Source organism: Manis javanica, chromosome 3 (genome assembly GCF_040802235.1).
Source record: "Manis javanica isolate MJ-LG chromosome 3, MJ_LKY, whole genome shotgun sequence".
Taxonomy (NCBI): domain Eukaryota; kingdom Metazoa; phylum Chordata; class Mammalia; order Pholidota; family Manidae; genus Manis; species Manis javanica.
In genome coordinates this window covers 5976630-6001940 of record NC_133158.1, presented here as the reverse complement: position 1 = coordinate 6001940, position 25311 = coordinate 5976630, and the positions used below count along the sequence as shown (strand labels likewise).

The 25311-nt window shown below is 45.2% G+C and overlaps 1 protein-coding gene across 10 annotated transcripts in view; it reads left to right on the top strand.

Annotated features, from left to right (window-relative positions):
- The window catches only part of ERC2 (ELKS/RAB6-interacting/CAST family member 2), a 784869-nt gene that overhangs the window by 143178 nt on the left and 616380 nt on the right, over nucleotides 1-25311 (top strand). For 8 of the 10 annotated variants that reach the window (XR_012128896.1, XR_012128894.1, XR_012128890.1 and 5 more), the window contains exons 3-4: nucleotides 5805-5828; nucleotides 6472-6888. Coding sequence is in view for 3 of the 10 variants with exons in the window: in XM_073230735.1 (XP_073086836.1) it covers nucleotides 5805-5828; nucleotides 6472-6888 (441 nt within the window). In the remaining 7 variants the exon portion in view is untranslated. The remainder of the gene's footprint in view (nucleotides 1-5804; nucleotides 5829-6471; nucleotides 6889-25311) is intronic. The other 2 variants (XR_012128892.1, XR_012128895.1) reach the window with 1 other exon arrangement.

Sequence of the window (25311 nt, the reverse complement as noted above, 5' to 3'; positions counted from 1 at the left end):
AGAGGTGGCATCTGGTAAATGAGTTTTGAAACTTGATTGAGGTGAGTTGAATTTCTTAAAAATAGAACAATGAGGGAGAGGAAGAGATAACTTCAAATCCCCTCTCCATCCTCCAGTATATGACGCAGGGGATGATCAAAACTCCATACTTGCACATGTGTTCTGCTCAAGAATCCCTTTTCAGGAACAAGGAGATTCCTGCTTAAATTTAAATGTCTTAAAAGAGAATGAAAACTAAACAATGCATGGGTGTGATAAATTTTTGAGCACTCAATTTTAGTGCTTAGATTATCAGGTTGTGTTTGTTCATGTTGAAGTCATTTAGTGACTAATAAGATGGCTACCTGGGAGATTTTGCTTAATAAGTGTACCGCCTGGAAGCATCCATCACGACAGCCTCTGCGTGAGGACCAGGTTGGTTCCCTAGGGTGACCAATTCTTGGTTTTGAGACTTGCTGTAGCTGCCATGATTGCCTGTCTGTCTGCTCTCAGTCCTCCCCTGTCCCTGCATTCTTTTCTCTAGCCATCCTGAAGTATTGGTGCCATTCAGAGACTTGACGCTATAGTGGTTTGAGCAGGGGTGTTGGGGTCAGACTGGCTGGATGAACCTCTGGTTGTGTCACTTCCCTCGCTGGGTGACCATCTTGCTTCACCATTTTCTTGGCCAGTAAATGGAGGTCATCACAGCAGCTACTTCACAGGGCGCTTATGGGGACTAGAAAAGCTTACATCAAAAAACGATGAATGGCACATGGCAAGTACCGGTCCGCCTTTGCCTTTGGGCTCTTGTACCTTCTCCTGTCTTTCCGTCGCTCTTCCCAGGGTGACTCTTACTTGCTCTTTGAGATGTCGCTCAGTGGTACTCTTGCTTTGGAGTGTTTTCCCCACATCTCTAGCCTGGGTTCCATCCTCTCTGAATTTCCAGCTGCCTGGCTCTGATTTCTGTTCTGACCCTCATAGTATTGCTATGATCAGTTTCCTTGTCCATGTGGACTGTGAGACAGGACCATTCATTCTCCTTTCTTTTTTGATATTTCGTGAGTCTGAGGGAGACACTGGGTAGATGTATCCTGAGTGCATAAATGGGCTAATTTTCCCTCCATCCCTCTCTCCTGCCTTCCTTCCTTCCTGTCCGCCTCTCATTCTTCTCTTTTACTTGCCTTCCTTCTGTGTTTTCTCCCAAACGCCCTCCCTCCCTTTGCTCTCAAACCTGGTACATGATGCATTTCTCTCAGTGATTCCCCATAGGAGCCCTATGAGGTATGTACCACGATTATCCCCACTTTGCATGTGTGGAGATGAAGGATCAGAATAATAAATAATAAGCAACTTGCCCATCCAGAAGGTCAGCCCCCTTATAGAGCTGTCTTCCAAAGCTGCTGTCTCTCTTAAAAACATTTTTGGCAATTTTTCTTTGGAATTCCCTTCTGGTCAGTCCATGAACCACATAAAAAACCCATCTTATTTTGGTCACTCCCAGAAAATATGATTTCCAGTTTGATTATCCTAATTCATCATCTTTGTCTCCAAATAAACTTGGATTGTCTCAGAAATCTTTTTTTGCCAGTCTCAGCCTATCAATAACCAGTGCTAGGGTTGGACTGGCCCTTGTGGTTCTTTTTATGATTGTAAGATGTCCTTCAGAAATACCCATCAGGAGACTCTGAAAAAACATAGGTGTATTGCTTACAGGGCCTGTCAATTACACAGCACACATGGGACCCCACAGTGAGGTTACAGGGAGAGAGACAGAGGGAGAGTGCACATGGGCCTGGGGTTCTGCTTTTACTGGGTGGGGGCCTAGGGTTTTATGGACTTACTCTTTATTGGTGAATGTAAGCCATAAGAGTGGGAATTTAAACATGGAAAGAGAGAAAACAGTGGCCCAAATGGTCACTTATTTAGATCAACCAAGATCTCTAAAACAAAGGGGCCTCCCTGGAAGGAGGTGGCTCTGTTCCTAGTTGTGTGGCTGGTGATGTGTTTATTTGAGATAGCCTTCATTGAAGTGGGTGCCTTGGCAGTCAGAGCTTAACTTAGGTACTTGAATTACAAAAAGAAAAAAGAAAAACTCTTAGGGCTTATACCATGATGCCTGCCTTTTCCCCTTTAATTCAACATAGTATTGGAAATCTTGGCCATAGCAGTTAGGCAAGAAAAAGAAATGGTATCCAAATTGGAAAGGAAGAAGTCAAACTGTCATTTTTCGCAAATGACATGGTAGTGTATATACAGGATCTTAAAGATGCCACAAAACACTATTAGCACCAATAAATTAATTCAGTGAAGTCACATGATACAAAATTAACATGCATCAGTTGCATTTCTATATACTAATAATGAGCTATCAGAAAGATCAATTGCGAAAACAATCCTAATTACAGTTGCATCAAAAATAATAAAATACCTATGAATAAATCTAACCAAGGAGATAAAAGACCTGTACTCTGATAACTGTATAAGACATTGATGAAAGACAGTGAAGACAACATAGGTAAATGGAAAGACATTTCATGCTCATGGATAGGAAGAATTAATATTGTAAAAATGTTCATATTGTCCAAAGCAATAAACAGATTCAGTGCAATCCCCATCAAAATAACAATGTCATTTTTCACTGAACTAGAAGAAGGAATCCTAAAGTTTGTGTGGAACCACAAAAGACCCCAAATAACCAAAGCAATATTGAGAAAAAATTACAAAGCTGGAGGTATCACACTCCGCGATTCAAACTATACAAAGTCATAGAGATAAAAAAAAGTATGGTACTGGCACAAAACCAGACATGTAGATTGATGGAATGGAATAGAAAGCCCAGAAATAAGCCCTCTCATGTATGGTCAATTAATCCATGATACGGAGGCAAGAATATACAGTGGGGGAAACAGCCTCTTCAATATATGGTGCGGGGATAATTGGATAGCTGCACACAAAAGAATGAAACTGGATCACTGTCTTACGCCATATACAAAAATAAGTCCAAAATGGATTAAAGACTTGAATGTAAGACCTGAAACCACAAAACTCCCTGAAGAAAACATAGGCAGTAGGCTCTTTGATGTCAGTCTTGGCAATATTTTTTTGGACCAGTTTCCTCAGGCAAGGGCAACAAAAGCTAAAATAAGCACATGGGATTATATCAGCCCGAAATGCTTCTGCAGAGCCAAGGAAACCCTCAACAGAATGAAAAGACAATCTGCTGTATGGGAGGGTATATTTGCTAATCATGCATCTGATGTATGTGAGGGGTTAATATCCAAAATACACGAAGAACTTATGTAACTTAATATCAAAAACAACCTGATGCAAAAATGGGCAGAGGACTCAAATAGACCTTTTTGCAAAGAAGGCATACAGTTGGCCACCAAGCATATGAAAAGATGCTCAATATCACTAATCACCAGGGAAATACAAATGAAAACCACTCACAGCTGTTGGATTGGCTAGTTTAAAAAAGACAGAAAATAGCAAGTGTTGGTGAGCAGGAAGAGGAAAGAGAGGCTCCATACACTGCTGGTGGGAATGTAAATTGGTGGGACGGGCTGGGGAGCAGAGAAATAGGTTAAGGGAATTAAGAGGTACAAACTGCCAGCTATCAAATAAATAAGTCATGAGGATACACTATACAGCATGGAGAATATAGTCAATAATATTGTAATAACTTTGTATAGTGATTGATGGTAAGATGGTAAGACTTATTGGGGCAATCATTTCATAATGTATTAAAATACTGACTCACTGTGATGCACACCGGAAACCTAACAGGATATTGTATGTTAGTTATACTTCAGTTCGAAAAAAAGATACACCATCATGAAGAATATTTGAATGACTTGAAGAGGGTTGTAGTCTTTGCTCCCAAGAGGTTTGGCAGGAGCCAGTCAGTGGACTGGAGTGTTGAGACTCCTGTGGACTTCGGTTTGATGTGGTTTAGGCATGAGCTTGCTCGTGGAGGTAGGTCATATTACCTTATAACCTCATGTTTTTTGTGACAGCTTTATTGAGATATATGTACCGTGCAGTTTCTCCATGTAGCATGTAAAACATTGGTTTTTAGTCTACTCACAAAGTTGCAAATAGTGAAGACCACCGTCTAATCCAGATCATTTTCATCACCCCAGATAGAAACATTATACCCTTTAGTAGTTGCCCTCCTTTCTCTCCACCCCAACCCCTGGCAATCACCGACTTATTTTCTGTCTGTGGATTTGTTATTCTGGACATTTCGTATCAATGGACCACCATATGACATGTGGTCTGTTGTGACTGGCTTCTTTCACATGGTATAATGTTTTCAAGGTTCATCCATGTTGCAGTGTGCATCAGTACTTTATTGCTTTGTAGGACTAAATAATAGTCCATTGTATGGGTATACCATATTTTATTTACTCATTCATCAGTCAGTTGACATACAGGTTGTTTCTACTTTTTGGCTACCATGAATAACACGTGAATATTTGTGTGTGAATCAACTGATGAATGGATAAATAGAATGTGGGATGTCCCCATAATGGGATGACACTCACCTATAAAATGAATGAAATCCAGATACCTACTACAACATGGATGAACCTTGAAAAAGTGCCGAGTGAAAGAAACAACTTACTGCATGATTCCATTGATAAGAAATGTCCAGAATAGGCAAATACCCAAAGACAGGAAGTAAATCAGTGGTTGCCAGGGCCAGGGGATAGGGAGGAAGGGGAGGGGAGTGACTGCTACAGGGTGCAGATTTGTTTTTGGGTTGATGAAAGCGTTCTAAAATTTATTGTGTTGACGGTTGCACAACTTAGTGAATGTACGAAAAAGCACTGAATCTTACACTTTAAAGGAGTGAACTATATTAAAAAGAACCCATAATCACCATTATTAAACACATACTGGTTTGTTAATTCCTGGTCAGTACCCTGTGAGCCACTGTGGCATGGAGATGAGAAAGTCTTTTGTCCCAGGTCTCTGGGGGTTTCTCAGTGGGTGCTCCTGGGGTAACGTCACCCAGTGCTAGTTTCTGGATGTAGGCCACACTGAGAAAGATCTCAGCACCTCTGGGTGTCAGCCGTAGGAATTCAGAAAGATTTCAGAATGTGGACAGCTCCCATATTTATATGGCTGAGAAATGTTATATACCATCCATGCCTCCTAATACCGTGAGTTCCCTGCAGATGGGAGCGATGCTTTTAGGTCTGTTTAGAGTCCCTTGCTTAGCGTTACTTCCGGTCTGTTAGGTGTTTGGGATGAGTGAGTGACTGCTGTTTTCGAAGCTCCTGGTTTGTTCCTAGGACAAAATGCCTTCAGGCTTGTGGCTGCCTGCTTTGGCCAGCTGGGGGTTGGTGCAGTGGCGAAGGTGGTGCTGAATAATTTACCATTTTCATGCAAGGGTTTCTTTCCTTCCATCAACAACTATTTTGTTTCTCTGGTGCTTTCACTCTTATTTGGGTTAAAATTGTGACCTGGAATAATATGTGGGCAGTTTGGGAGTGTTGCACACTCCTCCCTGGTAATAACACCTGAGACTTTGAATTCCTTGGTCAGTGGGGTTTAGGAAAACAAAAGGTGGTATAAACCACATGTTTGCTTTTTTTTTTTTCCTTTTTATATCACATTTATCAGACATCAATGCTATAAATTCTGTGTAGCTTATGGGCCTTTGCTGTAATAACAGATTGTTGTTTTTTTTTCTTTCTTTTTTTTTCTCTGTGAAAGTATTTTATGTTGATTCTCTCTGTTGAATATCCTTTGCTTGCACTGGACTTTGCTTTGTGTTGATTTTTGCCTCATTCTTTTTCATTTCCCATGCTGTTCAGTTGCTGGATGCCCGAAGAACCAAGGTTTGTCCACTCTTTGCAGCTTGTTTGATCTCTCGGCTTCACCTCCTTGTGCATTTGAGTGTGTGTGTGTCTCCGTCTGCATTTGTTCCCTTCTGCTTGCAGATGCAGTAATCCTGTTTACTAAACCTAGTCACAGCTTGATTTGTGAAAAAATAAAGTCCTTGTTTGTGTCTACTTGTAGTGGATGCTATTATTTTCGCTTTTAAATGGAAATGCATTTATCACGGAAAATAATGGACGGTAGAACAAACCACACCTTAGGAAACAAGGAATACTGAGTCTGGAGCATTTCGGGTGTAAAGAAGGTGTGTTTGTGAAAGTTCCCCTCTAACCCTTTTCACTTCGTAAATTAAAACCTCTGTAAATGTATAGTTTCCCTTGTGACTGACACTAATATACTGGTTCTGTGTACGTGTGCATTTCTCTTCCCCTAAGACATTCAGAAAGCATCACTGAATTAATTTCCCCCCTCCATGTGCTGTCCCATGCTCCCCGAGTCACCCTGGAGGACTTCCCGGCTGGCCCTCTGGACCTCATGATTAACATTCCATCTTCATAGTGTGGCAGCAGCCAGCAGCGTTTGGCATTTCCACTGACTTCTTCCCCTTCTTTGTCCTCTCCTGCTCCGCCTGTCTTTTTGCAGCACCTGCAGTTGACAATCCAGGCCCTGCAGGATGAGCTGCGGACCCAGAGAGACCTCAACCACCTCCTGCAGCAGGAGAGCGGCAGCCGAGGAGCCGAGCACTTCACCATCGAGCTGACCGAGGAGAACTTCCGGCGGCTCCAGGCCGAGCACGACAGACAGGCCAAGGAGCTGTTCCTTCTGAGGAAGACCCTGGAGGAGATGGAGCTGAGAATTGAAACGCAGAAACAGACCCTCAATGCCCGAGACGAGTCGATTAAAAAGCTGCTCGAGATGTTGCAAAGCAAAGGCTTGCCGTCCAAAAGCTTCGAGGACGACAACGAACGGACGCGGCGCATGGCGGAGGCTGAGTCTCAGGTCAGCCACTTAGAAGTGATTTTAGACCAGAAGGAGAAGGAAAACATACACCTTAGAGAGGTAAGGACCTTCACTCTACTTCCCCAAAGCCATATTTTACAAGTTAAAGTAAGTTACCAGGTTATTTTTACAGCTTGGAAGATGTCTACAACCTTCGTAACAAAATTATCTGTCATCTGTTTAATAACCCTTCCTCTCTGCTCATCGCCTTTAAACTGTATTAGTTGTTTTCTCTGCCCACCACACACATGTTCCACTATTATTCAACATGTATTCAGGATCCAAGCATATACAGCACATGTCAGCATCTTTTAACTACAGTATTTGAGTTTTAGATGTGTATTGAATGTTGGGCTCTCTAAATTTGCAAAGCAAATAGGTGATTAGTAAAGCAATGAACCCAAATCTTTTTATTGCTCAATTGGGGGCAAGATTTGCAGAAAGTAAAAGCATGCGGATATTTCTAGAAATGATGGTAAAATGGGCAGACCAGTTTTGAACTTTTAGATTTAAGGTAAGCTTTGTTTGCATTTTCATTTGTCTAGGACAGAGTGCTACAGTTTTCTGAGGAGGCGTTGTGCACTTAGGGGATTAAAGCAGTCAGAGTCTTTCAGAAGACTCTCTGGAAGGCCACCACCGCTGAATTTTGGGATGCTTAGATATCTCAGAATACGTGCTTGGATAGAGCTTAGGAAAAATGCGGGTGGTAGCCAAGGTTTGAAATGTTTACAGCAATTCATTGCCACGATGGCATATATGGATCTCAAAAGCACCACACAGACAAAATGCTGTGGGAAACACAGATCGCACTGTGTGGAAATAGAAAAGCAGTAAAATGGTATTAAATGTATTTAAAAAATATTCTATAGCAATAAATAAAAATTTCAAAAGATGTTTGCTTCCAGACCAAGCTCGATTTCTTGGCTTTATATACGTGTTCAGAAGGGCTGCCCTTCATGCAAGTCACGTATTTGGTTGTTTAGAAAGCCTTGGCCTCTGCATTGGGACTTGCTAATGCAGATGCTCCTAGAAGCTCTCTGATGTAGATTGTATTTGCTTAGACCATCTGAGCAGACTTTTGTATCTTCAGACTCAGTGTCCTCCAGGCCTTTTCTCCCTTGTTTTGTATTTATGAGACCTTAACAACATGCTTCGCAAATCATATGGCTTACTTGTGTGATCAGGTGGTTAAAGAGATGTTTTATTGGGCTTGGACTTCCATCCATGTTCCACGAGGCCAAATGTGATGGGCAGATTTCTAAGGTGGAATTCACACCCTTGTGTAACTCCCTCCCCTAGAGTATAGCCTGGACCTAGTGATTTGGTTCTAAACTATAGACTAGGGAGGGGGTAATGGATGCCACTGTCACTCTATGATTGGGGTACGTAAGACCGTTAGCAGACTCTCTTGCTTTCCCAACTTGTGTGCTTCGATGAAGCAAAGCTGCCAAGTGGGAGAGGCCCATGCAGGAAAGAACTGAGGGTGGCTTCCAGCCAACGCCCAGCGAGAAGCTGACACCCTCACTCCAACAGCCGTAAAGACCTGCCAGGTGCCAACAGCCACTTAGTGAGCTCGGAAGTGGATCCTTCCCCAGCCGGACCTTCAGGTGAGAGGGCAGGCTCTGGCTTGGCTGAGGCTTTCTGGGAGACTGTGAAGCAGAGGACCCAGATCAGCTGTGCCTGGACTCCTGATCCGCAGAAACTGTGCGATAATGAATGTGTGCTGTTTGAAGCTGCTGGATTTTGAGGTAATTTGTTACCCAGCAACAGATGGCTAGTCCAGTGGAGCAGAAACTTATCTCTTCCTGCCTGACTTCATAGACTTTCTGATTAGCTTACGGAAGAGAAGAAGTAATTACTGGCATGTCATCACTTGCACGTGGAGTTGACTGTATTTTGAAGTTTTGGTTGTGCTATCTCAAAATTGTGGTTAATAGATTGCTATAGTTGAAAAATGCCCCTTTTATTTTGGGTGTCCATGGTTCATGTTGCATGTACAGCAAGGCTGGGATGCCAGATAGCATTGATCTTAGCATCGATCTTCACTCCATGCTGGGGACTGTGGGCAGAGTAGAGTCGCTCTCCCTGTGTTATTACATTCAGCTCATTGGTAGCCCCTAAGATGGTGCCTTGATTCCATTGTGCACACACCTCCATTTATACAAATATACACAATTCAGTTTGTGTTTTTTAAGATTAGTTGGCCCTCACAGGGGTCTGGGTGGAAATAGATCATGCTTAGGATTTTAAACATCAGTCTAAGGGCCCACAAAGAGTGGCACCTGAAGTACCAACACATCTAGCTGGTTCTCTCAGGCATCGGGTGAAAGTCAGTGGGCAGCTCCTACCTCGGCTCATCAAGAAGGGAGAATGTGGAACAGGTGTGCCTTTGTAAAAATCTCATTTGAACTTGAACTCAACAAATTAGAGTTGGAGGCCTGTAAGGACCCTCCCCAGAAGGATTGTACTGGTTTGTGAGAACCATTTATTACCTTTTCAGGAATTTTGTGAGCTTGCTTTTAAACCATTGATGGCTTGAAATTGGTCATGGTGGAAGTATTTACACCATGGAAGTCAGCAAATGCTACTCCCAAGGGGCTACCCCCACCTCATCCCAGAAACCTCATTCACCTACACACCTCTAAATAAATACCAAGAAATGTTTACGCACAGTATAGCAAGAAGATGTAAGTTAAATAGGGCAAGAATTATGGTCATAAGGGCCATAACCACTCGTCATTCATCACAAGCTTTCATAACAGCATCTGGACGGATGTGTATGTGACAGGCACTTTGAAGGGTGCTTTACAGTGATTTGTATTTAATTCTCACAACCACCTCATTTATTCATTCATTCTTTTCATCTGTCCATTCAGAATACTTACTGATGATCAGTTTTAGGATAGAGAGATGGTAACTGATAAAGTTGGATTTCATGGCACTTATAGCCTATTGGAGTGAAGCAGACAACTTGATAGTTAAGCAGACAAGTATCATAAAGTAGAGGATGAAGACCTACTGGCCTGGAGGGGGCTGACTTCCTATTGGGTGGTCAGGGAAGGCTTCTTGGAGGGGGTGACATTGTGAACTGAGACCTTAATGACAGAAAAGGAACTGGCCAAGTGAGGCTCTCAGAGGACAGATCCAGTCATACGGAAACACCCACGCCGAGGAGGTAGGTACTCTGATGACGCCATCTTACCTGGGGGAACTACGGGACAAGGGGCGTTAAGAAGCTTGTCTAATGCCCCCCAGCTAACAAGTGGTGAGGCTGATATTTGAATCAGGCTGACTCCAGAGTCTTAGCTGTTAAATCATTTTCATCATGTCCCTTTTCTAGAAAAATCTTTTTCTAAGGGTGCTCTGAGAGCAGCCCTTTTGGGAGCTGATGGGTGTTATGGGAGGAAAAAGGCTGCAGGGCCAAATGAAACTTTGAAAACACTGCATTTTGTGGAGTTTATTGCAGGACTTCCCAGATCTTCCATATGTAAATGTCACCTGTCATTTCCAAGATGCGGAATAGGAAAGGAAGAGCTTCTCAGACTGATTGACTCACTTTCCTCAGGCTGCACTGGTGTTCTTTGTAAACCCCATTGGAAAAAAGCTATGCTAGAAAACAAAAATTGTGCTTTTAATTTTGTAGATCACAAAAATCTGCAAAATAGGTAACGATGTACAAATAGTTGTTTCTCATGGCCAAATAACTGGATAATTTCCTCCATTAGATATTCTAGAAGGCAGAGCTTGTTGCAGGCTGTTTCTGTGTTCTCTACTGAGTTTCAGCATATTTTTCTGTCAGGGTATTTTTTTTTTTATCATTAATCTACAATTACATGAAGAACATTATGTTTACTAGGCTCTCCCCTACCCCAAGACCCCCCCTTACAACCCCCATTACAGTCACTGTCCATCAGCATAGTAAGATGTTGTAGAATTACTACTTGTCTTCTCCTGTCAGGGTATTTTTTAAATTTTATTGTTGTTTTGTGGGACAATGTAGCCAATTGCTTTGGTATTGAAGCAGTAAGAATAACCCAACTTGAATAAAGAGGTGGCCTGGCCTCCATTAATTTAAATGAATCTAAAACAGGATTTAAAAATCCCAATTTCTTTTTCATTTTGCATGGTTCCACACAGAAGGGACTTGGTGGCATGATGCTGGGAAATGGAGTGCTGGTGGGTTTATGATTCATTCTCAAGCAGAGGTGTTGGCTTCATAGGACCCCCATCTGCAGAAATACTGGCCTTGCTTACTTAGCTTGTTGTTTCAGGAGATTTCCAGTAGGCAGGAGTTACACACGGGGAGGGGAGGGTTACTTTAGTGTCTTGTTATCTTTCCCTGGTCTGGAAAAGGCTGAAGGTGAAACCATTTCTTTGCGTGTCAGGAAACAACAAAAAGATTATGATCTCAACTTATTTGGAAGACCAAAACCATTGTCCCAGCACTACAGCTGACGCGCTGATGTGAGCTGAAGGGTTGGCTGAAACGCGGCATTTTATGTCCAGGTTGATTTGATAAGACCTAGTTTGATGGGGTCATAGTTTACCATGTTGTCTAGGGATTTTTGCAGAGAACGTACTGTTCCGTGTAAAGGTTTTAGCCATCAAGTACCCAAAATACTGCTGATCTCATTAAAGAAAAGTGAGTTTACAGAGCAGGATCCTCGTACAGTCAGCTGGTCCTGAGAAGACAGCAGTGTTTGGAGTCATTGCACTGTAAGGCGTTGGAAGGGGAGGGAATGTTTTCCTCGGACCTGCCCGTCCATCTCCTTGGGCAGCTTGTGATTCTTGGGTAGCGGGGGGACAAGATCATGTGCGTCATTAGGGGCCACGATTGCTACAAACCCAGGTTGAGTAAAACCCCCAGGGGTCTGGGCCTGGGCTTCTCTCCACGCAGGGGCCTGGGGCAGGGGGAGGAGGAGGGTGAAGCAGTGTGTATCCTGGGCCTCCTCGTTTACTTGTCCAGTTGTCCCCAAGCCGGTGGGAGATGCATCAAGGCAAAGCCTGGCACTGAGATGTTCTTGAGCTCATAAACCTTTGACTGATGGCTCAGACCTCCCTGTATAATCTTTGCCTGAATTTCTAAACTACACCCTAGTCTCCCCACCTTCCCAGCTCAAAACCATATGGCCTCTTTCTCTTTAATGCACACGTCTGCTGTGATCGGATCTGCCATGAGCTATGGTTTGGCTGACACAGGCATTTCCAGTTCTGACACTCTAGGTTCAATACATTCTATTTCTGCCAACAGAAACAAAAGCTTATCACAGAAAATGCTCCCAAGCTCCAGTGACCACATGAGCACGACATTTTACGTCCTTCCTTTTGCAAGACTTGTTTCCTGTATATATAATAGAACCTAACAGTTGTTCCCTATTTTAATAGTTGCTTACCTGACCGGTACCTTCCATCAGTATTCCCAGGCCTCAAATATTGCCTGTAGGTGCCCAATAAATATTTGAAAGAGTAGGGGGGAAAGAAACAGTTAAAAAACAGCTAGAGAATGTGCTCTGTGATTTATTTTGCTAATTTCAGAAAGGTTCGTTATGATTGACAAGGCCATGTTCCTTTATGTTCACTTTGGCATTGCTCTGTGCATGGAGAGGGGTAGGAGGTTGAGGGTAACCGTAACTGGAAGTTCTCTCTCACATTTTTGAAAATGTGCTGGATGTCATGGGGCATGCATTGAGCCTCCATGTGCGGGATGCTGTGAGAGCACCCGTGGGAAGTCTGAGGGCATGCTCAGGGCCTCAGGTGGGCAGTAAGGAAGAGCTCCCACCTGCCGTGGCTCATTCTGTGCCAGGTGCTATACTAAGTAAATACTGTTGTCATTATACAGATAAGGAAACTGAGGCACAAAGAGGTGAGTGATTGTCCCCAGCCACACACAGCAAATGCTGGGGCCAAGATCAGAGCCGCCGAGTCTCTGCTCCAGGGTCTGTACCTGTCACCCCTGCACGCTATCGCTTCTCAAGGTGGTGTGCCGAGAGACCCTCGGATGGCACTTTGATGCTGTGCAGAGCTGACGCCTGGCTGCGTTCCTGACGGAGCTGGTCTCCTAAGATCAGACACCGCTGTGGGCCTGGGGGTAGGTGGATGGTGGGTCAGTGGGTGGGCGAGGGGTGTCAGCAAGGGGCTGAGGAAAGACTTCGGATGTGTTGAGTTTGATGTAGTCCTGGTGGAGCCGGGCAACCAACGTTAAGGATTTGGTTGGAATGGCTGACATTCCAGTGCATAAGGCATTTCTGACTGTTGGTCACATTTTTGTTAGTGTTTGCACACACACACCTGATCGTCTGTGACCACCAAGCCCCCAGCAGGGTGACTGTTCCCAGTTGTGCCTTGTCACTCCCGCTCTCGCCTGAGAGGAGACCCTGGGAGCTGCGGACTTGTCCTTCACGCCTCTCCTTTGAGTAAGCATACGCAATTTTGAATATGCTGTATCTTTTGAGATTGTATGGAATTTCCATCGGTTGCTGCCAACCTGATGCCGCTTCCCTATGTTCTCCCTGGGTTTCTTGTCTCCAGACACGCTGTGCAGGATGGATGCAAGGAAGCATCTTTGCAGAAAAGCACTCGCCCTGGATCCTGGCTCACAGCACATCCGACCGCAGGATTTCCTAACCTTTACCGTCATATTTCTGATGACATAGGCAGCGTATTCCTTTCCATTTAGCATCATCTGCCTTATCTTTAAATCCTAATACATTCTTTAAAGCTTGAATGCTACATGCTAATTTCAGAGATTCAGGCTCTACCCCATATTGATTTTAATGAGTGTAATTGGTTGCTTTTTACAGCAACAGAGACTGGTGGAGCCCCAGGGAGCCATTAGGCGCCAGGCATTTTGGAGCCTGCTGAGAAAAGAACAAGGCAGGGGAGTGAGGGGCTGGGGGGCAGGGGAGTGGGGAGAATGTCTGGCTATGCTTGGGGTGGGTGGGGGAATCGGGTCACTGCCCTCATGGTCCTGTGCTTTTCTACTTTGGGTGCAACTGCTTTGTGAGGCATAGACTTTTGGCAGCTGCCATAATTTATCATCGTCATCATTTGGTAAAACAGTGTGTGTGCTACAGATGAGACGTCAGGGTGAGAACTACTCCAGGCACGGTACTGTGTGCTGCCAGCTGCAGCAGTGGGAAGGGGCTCCGCCATCCCGGGTCCTCCCTGTCTTGGGCTGGGAACGTTAGCTAATAATACATGTGGAGGAGGCCTTGTGGTTTATGGAGCCTCTAACATTTTAATGATTTCCTCGGAGGCTCCCGGTAACCCTGTGAGGAAACTGAGGCTGAGAGAAGTTCAGAAGTGATAACAAGCAGCATTTACCGGGCACTCAAATCAGCCTGTGCTTGTCATTTTCCAGCATTTCATCCTCCCAGTGATACGCTGTGATGGGCAGTTCCTGCCTCTCAGGCGAAGAAGCCACAGCTCAGGGGCAATGTGTCGGGTGCAGGTTCTCAGAGGCAGTAGTGATGGGTCCAGGATTCAGATTTGGGTGCAGGATCCAGGCACCTGTCCTAACCATTTTCTGGTTCTGTCGGGGTGTTCAGCCCCCAATCTCTGAGTAGACCAGAGTGTAGAATTCTGTTCTTCTGACTTCTTGCTGAGGGATATTTCCTCTGTAAATCCAAAAAAGGGGAACATGCAAAGGGCTCTGTTATTTTTTTTTCTTGCTGCATCTTAGGGCCTGTTGAGTGGGGAGTTGTGAATCAGTGAGGCCACCCAGCAGTGGAAGGTTAAGAGTACCATGCAAAAGACAGCATCTGGGCGATTCCCAGTCCATTGGCGGCTCATGAGGATGAAAACAAGTGCTTAAAATAATAATGGCCCTGCACCTTGAGGCCCTCCATAAATTCCTAGGATTTTAAATTGTGTGAGCAGAGAATAAGGAAAAATGGGAGGTGCTTAGAGGGGGACCTTCCCCATTGCATCTGTGCAAAGTTTGTCTTCTTTTTCAATTCTTGTTCTTCATCATTACCTCATTGCCTGAAAGAAATGCTTTGCTTCCCCAAACTGATTTTACTTCTTATTTAGTGTTTTTTGGGTATTTTGGGTTTCTTTCCATGTCAGTTGTGAGCCATTAACCTTACCCACCGCCCCAATTCATTGTTCTTCTAACCGGCTAAAATTTGGCAAAGCAGCGTCGACTTTCTCACCTACCCAGGGCTTGGACATGGAAGGGACAACTTCAGGGTCCCAGTTTGTCATATAGGTGGAAGGGTGTCTTCAGTGTTTTGGGTAGAGTGTTAATTAAGGCACTGTGAGTGGTTGATGGGTGAGTCCTGTGACTGCCTAATAGTTAGAGCAGTTCTAACTTACATAAAGGGTGAATTAAATCCTTCTTAATGAAGAAAAAATATAATTACATATGAATAGTTTGTAGAAAGAAGAAAAAGCAAGATGAGAGAGACTTAGAGTAAAAATTACAAACACTCTGCTTAAGAGCCCGAAAACTATAACCCACTGGACAAACAGGAGCCACCACGTTTTTTAAATGACTTGGTAGCTAAGAGTGGTTTTTACCTTTCTAAGTGGTTGCATTTGAAATGGTTATGTCAGTACCTATAGTATATCCTCTGTTTTGCTTCCTAGCACTCAAAGCCTAACATAACATATGTACTACTTGGCCCTTTAAGAAAAAAATGTGGCAGTCCTGATTTACATAGGTAGATAGTTTTTGAAACAAAACGTTTGTAAAAAGCACATGTATAGTTAGTTATATTTAGAGTATCAGATATTACTAATTCTATGTGTATGTAGGTTTTGAGGTTTTTTTTTTAATGAGATAATATTTTTTTCTGTTGCACATTTTTCTTTTGCATTTATTAGATCCCTGACTTTAGTCGCCAGCTCCTGGGGTTTTGCTAATTAATCACAAAAGTCTGCAGCTCTTTCAGGAGCAGGGGCTGTTGGGAGTGTAACTGTGTTGGTTAGAAAGGGTCTGATTGTGAAGCATTCAACTAACCTATAAAAAGTCCCAGAGAAATGGAGATTGCCATCAAAACTTCCAAAGAATTAGGAATTCTTGACCTAGTTAGAGCCCAGGCTTCCAACTTCTCCCCCTCTTCCTTTAAAAAAAAAAAAATCTGTGTTTTTTGAACTTTTTAGGACCACACAATTAGTGCTTTAAAAACCTGTGGCTGATGTGAAGGAAGTGGCCTCAGAAAGAAACTGTACATACAAGTCATGGTGAAAAGTATTTACACATGGTTGTCGTCGGTGCGCCATACATAGGTGTGCAAGGTTTGGCTGTGGAAAGTGTTCTTAATCAGGACCCGGTCAGGACTGTTACCTGCTGAGATGCTGTTTCTCTCAGGATCGTGTCTCGGAGGCAAGGAAGAAGGAAGCCAGCAGACAAGAGTGTGGAGCCACCAGCAGAGCTTTTACTGAGGAGTGAGAAGAGAAGAGCTGCTGGTCAGGAGGAGCCCCAAGAGAGGCGGCCATTAGGGCTGCAGTGCCTGGGGGGCTGTAAGCACTGGAAAGAGCAGCCTACCTGGTTGCCTAGGACTTGTTGCTCGGGCCGGGCTGGAACCAGAGATCCCCCCTGTCGGCTCAGGCTGGCCGTTCCAGGGAGTGTGATCCACGTGTCCCGCCTGGCCGGCTGACCCAATGCCTGGTGTCAGCATCCTGTTTGGCCGATCTCTACTGGGGCAACATGTCCTGTCCTACCTACCCCACTGCCTACCTTCTGCCTCAAGGATGATGGCCAGGATATCCCCTGAGCACCCGCTGCCTCTCCTCCTGTCCCTGAGGCAGTCTCATCTCTTTGGGTGGCGTGTGGGCTGGCTTGCCTGCCATGTGAGCATTTTTAGTGCTGTAGGGCAGAGTCCCTGCCTGTTACTGGAATTTTGCTTCCTTGGTGTAGCCCAGGCTTTCTCAGCCTCAGTGCTGCTGAGGTTTGGGGCAGGCTAATTCTGGGTGGTGGGGCTGGCCTCTGCATTGCAGGGTGTTTGCAGTGGCCAGGGCCACCACCCACTCAGCGCCAGTAGCACCATTCCCCATTCCCTGTTCCCCAGCTGTGACAGCCAGAGCATCTCAAGACCCTGCAGAATGTCTTCTGGGGAGCAGAGTCAGACTTGTTGTGAACTGCTGAGCTTGAGTGACTCACTCTTTGGTGGCTGGCCTGTGGCTGTAGCTAATACAGTCATCCCTTCAGTCCCACCTGCTTGAAACCATGTCACTGGGGAGGGCTGCCCAGACGTGGTACTTGTTGACCCAAAGACTGCCTGCAGGGGATTGAACTAGGAAACAGGTGTGCCAAGGGGAGGCGGGGGCAGGGGGTGTTGGGGGGGGAGATTGAACCTGAGAAGAAACACAAGTGCTGTGTGGGTGTGACTGAGAGCAAGGGTGGGAGAGAAGCTTCCTCCGACTTCCCCTCCCTCCCTCCTTCCCTTCCTCTCTGAAAAGGTAGGGCTGGGCTTGAGGCAAGTCCGAGAAAATAAATCTGAGCAGAGAGGGCTTGGGGTGGTGTTCTGATCTGAGAAGCCGTTGGGAGATACTGCTATGAAAATAAAAGGTGTTTGATTCTCTGGAGTATGTATGCAGGTAGCAAATTACGGATCTGAGAAGACAAATAAACTTGACTTTTTGGCTACTGGACTCTTACTGTTAATTGGCAGGTTTATTTTTCAGTAAAGGTTGTCATCCCTGTTTTCCTCTAAATAGCCTTTAAGTCTCCCTTTCTTTATTTTAAATAAACATTTCTCTGCATGAACCGCTTCCCCCCACCCCCAGCTCCACCAAACTTTAGAATAATTTTGGGGTATGGTAGTTTTATCATGTAGAAATGTAGTACAGATGTTCAAAATTACTTTTTCTTTCTCCCTTTTAAAACATCATGACCACACATGCTTTATTCTAAGTACTATTAAGCATTTTTATTATTACCATTAAAAAATCTTGCCTCAGGCAGTCTCACTCAGCCTCAAGGAAATGCACATATTAAAAGAGCAGCGAGTATTCATGCCTATCACACTAAAAAATCTGAAGTCATATTTGGCTTTTTATGTAACTGAAACTTTGTTTTTTGACCCACTTAAGACCTCTGGTTTTATCCTCTTTTCCTAACTCCAAAACTTTATGATCAGACTGTAGGATTTTTTTCACTATCCTTCTCCCGCCCCCCAGATTTTCTCTAGACTGGAGTTTTTTCTTTATCCTGCGTATATGTTTGAACTCAGCCCGATCACTTAATGAGATTTGATGGGAAGATTTGGACTGCCAGTGTGACTTACTTAGTGAATGTTTTTAGAAGTTATTAGAGGAGGAAAGTCCTCTTCTGGCAGAGAAGCCCAGCGGTGCATGGCAGTTTCCATGCTCCCCAAGTGCCGTGGGCTCGGACCAGGGGTCATCTCCAAAGGAAATGCGTTATCAGCATGTGTACGTCCCCCATGCAGAAGCCCACTTCTGGAGATCAGCTGCCACTCTCCCCTTAACTCCTTTCAGGTTTATTAGTGCCACTTTCTTTTTATATTTCTTGGCCAGACTTAAACATATTTCTCTAAATAGTTGCTAAAAAGAAAACCTCTTTCAATTTAATCACTTGAACCTGGAATCAAGAGCTCCCTTGCCACCTATGTGCAATTTTTAGAGTGCTGGACGTTAGTCCTGGTTTAGACAAACCATCTTCTTTAAAGATTGCTTTTTCCATCCATATCCAAGTAGGAATCCACTGCCACGTGACTTTCTTTCAAAAGGCAGTAGAGATCTTTGTTACCTGGTTGAGTCCACACCACCAGAAAGAGGCAAAACCTTGACTGTGCCTTTGACAGTAGAAACAACACTCACGTAGGTTCCACTGTACCTCCGTGGTACCCTGCAGTGTGCCTGCCAACTGTCTCTGTTGCAATACTCCTTTGATGCATGTCAGGATGCAGATTTTATGGGCTTAAGCTTTAGTTCTAGAATGTTGCACATGACTGGATCCTTGCCAACGCTATACTGGAAAGGTGAGACATCCTAGAAACCTGCGGAGCAGGGGTGTCCTCAGGATGCCTCTTGAGCAGCTGTTACACGTAGAGTGATCCCAGGAGCTTAGTGGAGACTTGAGGACGCTCCTCTGGGTGGGGATTGCTGATGGTGGTGACACACGCTTCTCCAGGGTCATGAAATCTTGAAGAAGTTCACTGTCTCCATGCTTTTCTAGGCTGTGGTTGTGTTTCCAGCCTGGCCCCTCTCTTTGCTGCCTTACACACATATGCTACTTTTCGCACAGAGGACTCAGGACAATGCTTTAAAATGACCACATTTCCTGAAATCGCAGCAGCCTCCCAAAGATCTGTGTGGCATGGTCTGTGTGAGTGTTCACGGACTCTTGCCTCGGGAGGTCCCGGGGGTGTTTTAATAGCAGGGATAAATCATTGTCGCCACCACTGCTTGAATAGAAGGCTCTCTGGGGCAGACATGGGGGCTCAATGCCGCATCCCCTTGCTCCTCAGAGCAGCCCTGCGAGGTGTGGTTGCTGACATTGTCCCATTACATCATCAGAGTGGCTCAGGAATGCGCCCAAGACCTCACAGGGGACTTGACCTCAAAACGAGAACCATTGTATCATCTACTTATCTGTGGAAAGTCAAAACAACTTCTAGGCCTTTCTTCCACCCAGTTCCTCTCCTTCCCTTGGATTTGTTTTCTCTGAAACTTTCCTTTTCTATTTAGGCTTCTCATCTGGTTCATATTGTGACCCCATTTAAAATCTTGTTCGTTCTCTTAGTATGTCGATTTCTTTCTCTTTTAATCTCAATCGTGTTCTTCCCATTGCGCTCTCATCTGCATCATTTTATGGGATTGATTGTCTTTCTTGTCACATTCCAAATAGCAGCGCTGGGCTTTTGCAAGAGACCTGAGAGTGCCAGTGAAATTTATAGGAGAATTGAGGCCCAATGTAATTTTAATCAGCAGTGTTCTTTTTCTCCTGCTGCGCCTTTCCGTCCTCCCGTGTGAGTTTATTCTTGGTCTCAGATGAAATGACCTGTGCAAAGGGCTTTGCGTGAGACTTGGCTCAACAAAGGTTGTTTGTGTTTCCTTGAAGAAAGGTGAGGATAAGCAGGAGTTACCTTCACATCAGTTAGTCTCTTGGTAAAGCAAGTCCGTGCTCTTTTTAAAAACCATTGATTTCTGTCTTCAGACTCAAACCTCACTGGGGTGGGGGGAGTCTTACAGGTCACTTGTCAGGGCAGAGGAGGTGTTTGCACTGAGCTTACAAACTCAAGAGCAACCTTCTCTGCAGCATCCCGGTCTTGCTTTGCAACTGCTTCGGAATGTTAGGGAGCAGGTTGCATTGTGTGGCAACTGTCTGGTTCCCAGGGCCTGAGTTAACTTAAATGTAACACATGTTAACACGTGAATCAGATGTAGCACATGAACACATGTAAAGGTTGGCACATAGGAGGGGGCTCAGTAAATGTTAGTTTACTATTCTTGGCATCTGTCTGTCTCCTCTCAAGACCGTGCATTCCTCAAGAGCAGGAATCATGTCTTACTCATCTTTAATATCAGCAGCAGTGGTACAAAGTAGGTGCTCGCTGTTGGTGTATCACTGCCGATACCCTTCTGCCTCCTGTGAGTAGAGACCATGTCTTGCCATCTTTCCATGATACCGTAGGTGTTCAAAGTGTTTGCTGTATGCCGGAAACGACTGGGAAAAGAAAGCATGAAACAGACAACATGTTACAACTGCTGGGATGTCATAAAATTCTTACAATTCAACAAAATATTTTTGAGTTGTGCGTAAGCAGTCCTTACAAATTGCTACCCTTTAGTGAGCATTTACAGTGTGCTGGGTGTTCAGCTTAAGTGTCAGTCACTCATTATACACTTAATCCCAGCTAGGATTTATCCCCCTTTTACAGATGAGGAAACAAAGGCACAGAGAAGTTGCAACTTTCACAGGGTAACACAGCTACCATGTTGGAGTTCGAATTTGTGTTGCATGCTTTCTACCACCCCATTCTTCCCTATCTAAGAAATTATGCCCCAGGGTGCATTTCATAACTATTATATAATAGTAATGGTGATAACCCTGCAGCTAGCCTTCTATAAGAAGCAGATGAAATTCTAACTAAACCTCTGCTGAGTACTAGTTCTGTGGAAAATCCTGTCTCCAGTCTGGGCCTGTCTCCTAAGCATGAGCACCACATGTATAACTTTCTAGTGAACATCTTGTGGGAGATGAGGACCTCTGAAACCCATTCAGAAGGAAGCTTCTCATCTTCCTCCCAGCTGTGTCCCTGGCTCACTGACCACCACCACGGGGAGCTCCCAACCCAGCTAGGTACTGGGAGTTGTTCTCAGTTCCTGTATGAGTTTCCTATTGCTGCTGTAACAAATTACTGCAAATGTAGTGTTTTACAAAATGAATTGATTCTCATGCAGTGCTGGAGTTCAGCAGCCTGAAATTGGTTTCCCTGGGCTCAGCGAGTGGGCAGCCTGCTCCCTTCTGGAGGGTCTAAGGGGGAATCTGTTTCCTTGCCTCTCGAGGCTTCTAGAGGCCGCCTGCAATCCCTGGCTTGTGGCCCCTCCCTCCACCCTCAGATCTCTCCTTATGACCTCCCCTTGTGTCACCACATTTCCTCCCATGTGACTCTGGCCTTCTTGCCTCCCTCTTACAAGGACCCTTGTGCTTCCAGTGGGCCCCCAGAGAACTCACAGTTGTCTTCTCCTCTCAGCATCCTTAACTTGATCATATCTGCAGAGTCCCTCCTACCATGGAAGGTAGCATATGCACAGGTTTTGGGGATCAGGAGGTGGCCATCTTCGGGGACCGTCACTCAGCCCACCACACCCCCGCATCCAGTGTCCCACTCAGCCTGCTTTATTCTCTCTATAACTTCTGCATCTGCCTGTGGCTTTTCATTTCCTCTGCTCTTCCCTTCAGCACTGATGCTATGGAGACGGGGCCATGTCCTCCTCAGTGCACGGGATGGGGGCCTGGGCTGTCGCTCTACCTTAGTACTGCCCTTGCCATGGCCTGAGCTCTGCTCTGGGCTCTTGGCCTGCTAGGTGGGTTGCGGTCATTGCCATCACATGGCTAACGCTGATCAGTCACAGAGGCTGTGCCGGGCGTTGTTCTCCACTCGGAACATAGTAACTCGGGTGATCCTCACCACAGCTCCAGGGAAGCATCGCCCCTTGAAATGGACGAAGAAATGGAACTTCAGAGAAGCAGCTTAGCCTTCCCAGAGCCTTGCAGGGTCACGACCCGGGGTCTGTGTTCTAACCACCAGCTTACCCTGCCTCCTGTGTGTGTGTGTGTGTGTGTGTGTGTGTTGCGGGGAGGCCAGTAGGTGGGGCTAGTGCAGTCTTGGGGGTCATGGGCGTCCTGTGGGGCAGTTACAGCCCACAGTCACTGCACAGCTGGCTCCCATGTGGCCCCCAGAACCCTGCTGCCGCTAAGCAGGAGCTAGTTTTGAACATTGGAACTGAGAGAACAGACTGGGAAAGGAATGAAAGAGGACTCTGATGTAGGACCCATATCATATGGCAGCTCAGAATGTAAAGGACGAGGGAGGTGGAGAATCAGAGATAAGCTGGACCTGTCAGCATAGGTGACAGTCACAAGGGAGGCAGGGTAGGGGGAGGGGACGATGAATTTAACATTCGAAATACAAGCTCATGTTTTAGGGCAGAAGACGGAGCTAGGGATGTCAGTTTGGGAAGCTTTTGTAAGAAGAAGGGAAGGGCCTGTGCAAAGCAGAGAGGACTCTGAGATAGAACTGGGCATATTTGTGCTTAGGACAGAGAAGGAGGAAGGGAAGCAATGAAAAAAACTGAGAAGAGCCTATTCAGAGAAGAGGGAGAGCCCAGGAATCTGAGAGGTCAAGGGCAGGAGAGTCCCTCACTCAGCTGTTCTGTGCAGAGCCCTCAACTCTAAGCTCTGTTTCGAGGGGGACACTGAGATGACAGAGACCCTGTCACCGGGGCTGTGTGAACGTGGGACCTTGGAGCTGGGTCCCCTGGGAGGAGGAGAGGGTCATTGGGAAGGTGAGAAAGCAGAAGGACATGCATAGCCTGGGGGCTAGATTAGCATGCCTCCCTGCCCCCAAGTAAAGGCTGCATGATTTTAACCAAACCTTAATTTACCCCCCAAAGTATATTCACATGTACAGTCTTCCTAAAGCATATACTGTAATCAAACAGTATTGCGTCTGAAGATTCTTTGACCACCACCATGAAGTATGGTTATTTCAGTAAACAAAAAAATAATTAAAATAGAATTCATTTTTGGTACATGGACATTAAAGATCCAGATGAATGACGAGTTGCTTTACTGGGTTTTGGGGATTGAGTGACCGCTGGGTGCAGAGCACCCCAATACCCCAGTGCGAAGTCTGCGGTGGGCAGCAGTTCCTAATGCTGAGTAATGAGAGATGGCTTCATGTGATCCTGGCCGACAGGGTAAATACGTGAGCAGCCAGAACAGGAAATTATAAGATTTTTGTCTAAAAACTGTCTTATCTTTTGCCTTTTCCATTTTGACCTGCCATGCTAGGAAACAAGGGCCTTAGAGAAACTGTGAGCAGTTTGTGAAAGCCTTCTTTGTAATCAGCTGATTTGACTTTCTTGAGTATAATAGCAGAATGTTTGTGAGGAAATAAAACTTCTTCATATCCTAGCCATCGGCTGCAGGGCATCAGCTTTTCCATAGAACCTTCTTCAGGAAAATTTCTGAAATACTGGGGGCTGCCTGTGGCCCCACTGCCAGATTGCAAAACCTCAGCAGCTTTGGGAGGAGTTTGAATGAAGTTGAGACCTCTTAGACTGTGTTGCCAGCTGCATCCCTGTGGCCATTCTGGGCTGGATAGCTCCTGGTGGGGGTGGCGGGCTGTCCTGTGAGTCGCAGGATGTTTATGTGGTAACATCCCCAACACCCTACAAGATACAGTAGCCTCGCCCAGTTGTGACAACCAGAGTGTCTCCAGGCATTGCCAGGGGTCCCCTGGGGGGCAACCCTGTCCTCAGTTGAGCACCACTGGTCAAAAGCTTTGCTACTCAAAGTGTGGTCCGACAACTAGCAGATCCTCGGCATCTTTAGACAACTAGCAGATCCTCGGCATCTTTAGAGAGCTTGTTAGAAGTGCAGCATCTCAGGGCTCTGGGTTGGAGCAAGATCTGCCGGGGACCCGTGGGCACATGAAGGTTTTGAGAAGTGCTCATTACAGCTCTGCCCAGGGCGGTGTGGGGTAGCGGAAGGGCAAGGGCTTTGGAGCCAGACATGGTTTGCCATTAATAGCTGTGTGACCTCAGGCAGGTTGTTCCACCTCTCTGAGACTCAGCTGCCTCCTCTGTAAAATGGGACTAAAAAAAGCTTCTGTGTTGTGAGAATAAAAGGAAGGAATCTATCTGAGGCAGCGAAAGGGCACCTGGCCTTTACTTGAATCTCACTGGGCTGGTTTCCTTCCCTCTCCTTAAAAATCTGCTTTTCTTTGCTCTGCTGCTGTCACTGGTACTTGTAATGATGACATAAGAGGCAAGGAGAAGCGGTATATCTGAGTTCATGCTCTTAACCTAGAACAGGCCATACAAAATCGGCTGGTTTACAGATTTTTATGTGTGAATTACTTACTTTCTTTAAGCTGTGGCTCTCGTGGTCTTCCTATTGCTTGGGACACTGGGATCCTGTTTTTGGAAAACCTGTTATCCTGGGCCTGGAGAACCCTTTAATGATCTCATTTAGAGGACAGACTCTAAGGGTAGGGAGGGTGAAGGTGAAGAAAGTTGAGTGTGAAACTATTCAAGGAAGAAGAGACTCCCATGGTCAGCTTCACTTCTGGGCTACTGCAGGTGGATTTTGAAATGGGGCAATTATTTTTATGACCATCAGTAAAATTTTGGGTTACACAAGATAAGAATAAATATCTTTGCCTTGGGACTAAACTGTTTGCTCCAGGACTCCAAACGTTGCCCCCTTTTTCTTTCTCCCATCATGATTGTTGCCTTGGCATGAAAGCCCGTGTTTTTATATTTGTTATCCTGGTGTATCAAGAACAGCTGTTCTCATAGCTTAGGGCCAGTCATCTAACCTGACATAGAAAATTGTGTTTTTTTGCAAAATTCATTTAGAAAATAATATATAAGTATGTACACACTATTTGAATCTGAATTGTCAGGACAGTTTTTAGGCAAATCCCAAGTAGGTAGTTTATTTGAAGTGTTAGGATACTAGTAAGGTAAAGGAATGTTGTCCAGCACCAGTGCACAGTTGCGTAGTTTAGGTACTGCACAATTCTAGGTACCAGATATGTCACGACAGACATCACGGATTTGCATATCTATTATGACAGTTTGTCAGAATGTGGTAACACAGTCTCCTGTTCTGGCAAAACCACATGGCAACAGTTTTCTAGCAGATGGAAGTAAAATGTCTTGAGGAAGGGGCTTCCTTTCCTAATTTACACACAGGTGCCCCATGGGCTGGTGGCAGCCCTGCCATCTCACCTGTCTTGGGAAGCTTGTGAACTTGTGTGAAAAGCAATGCAAATCATTTCA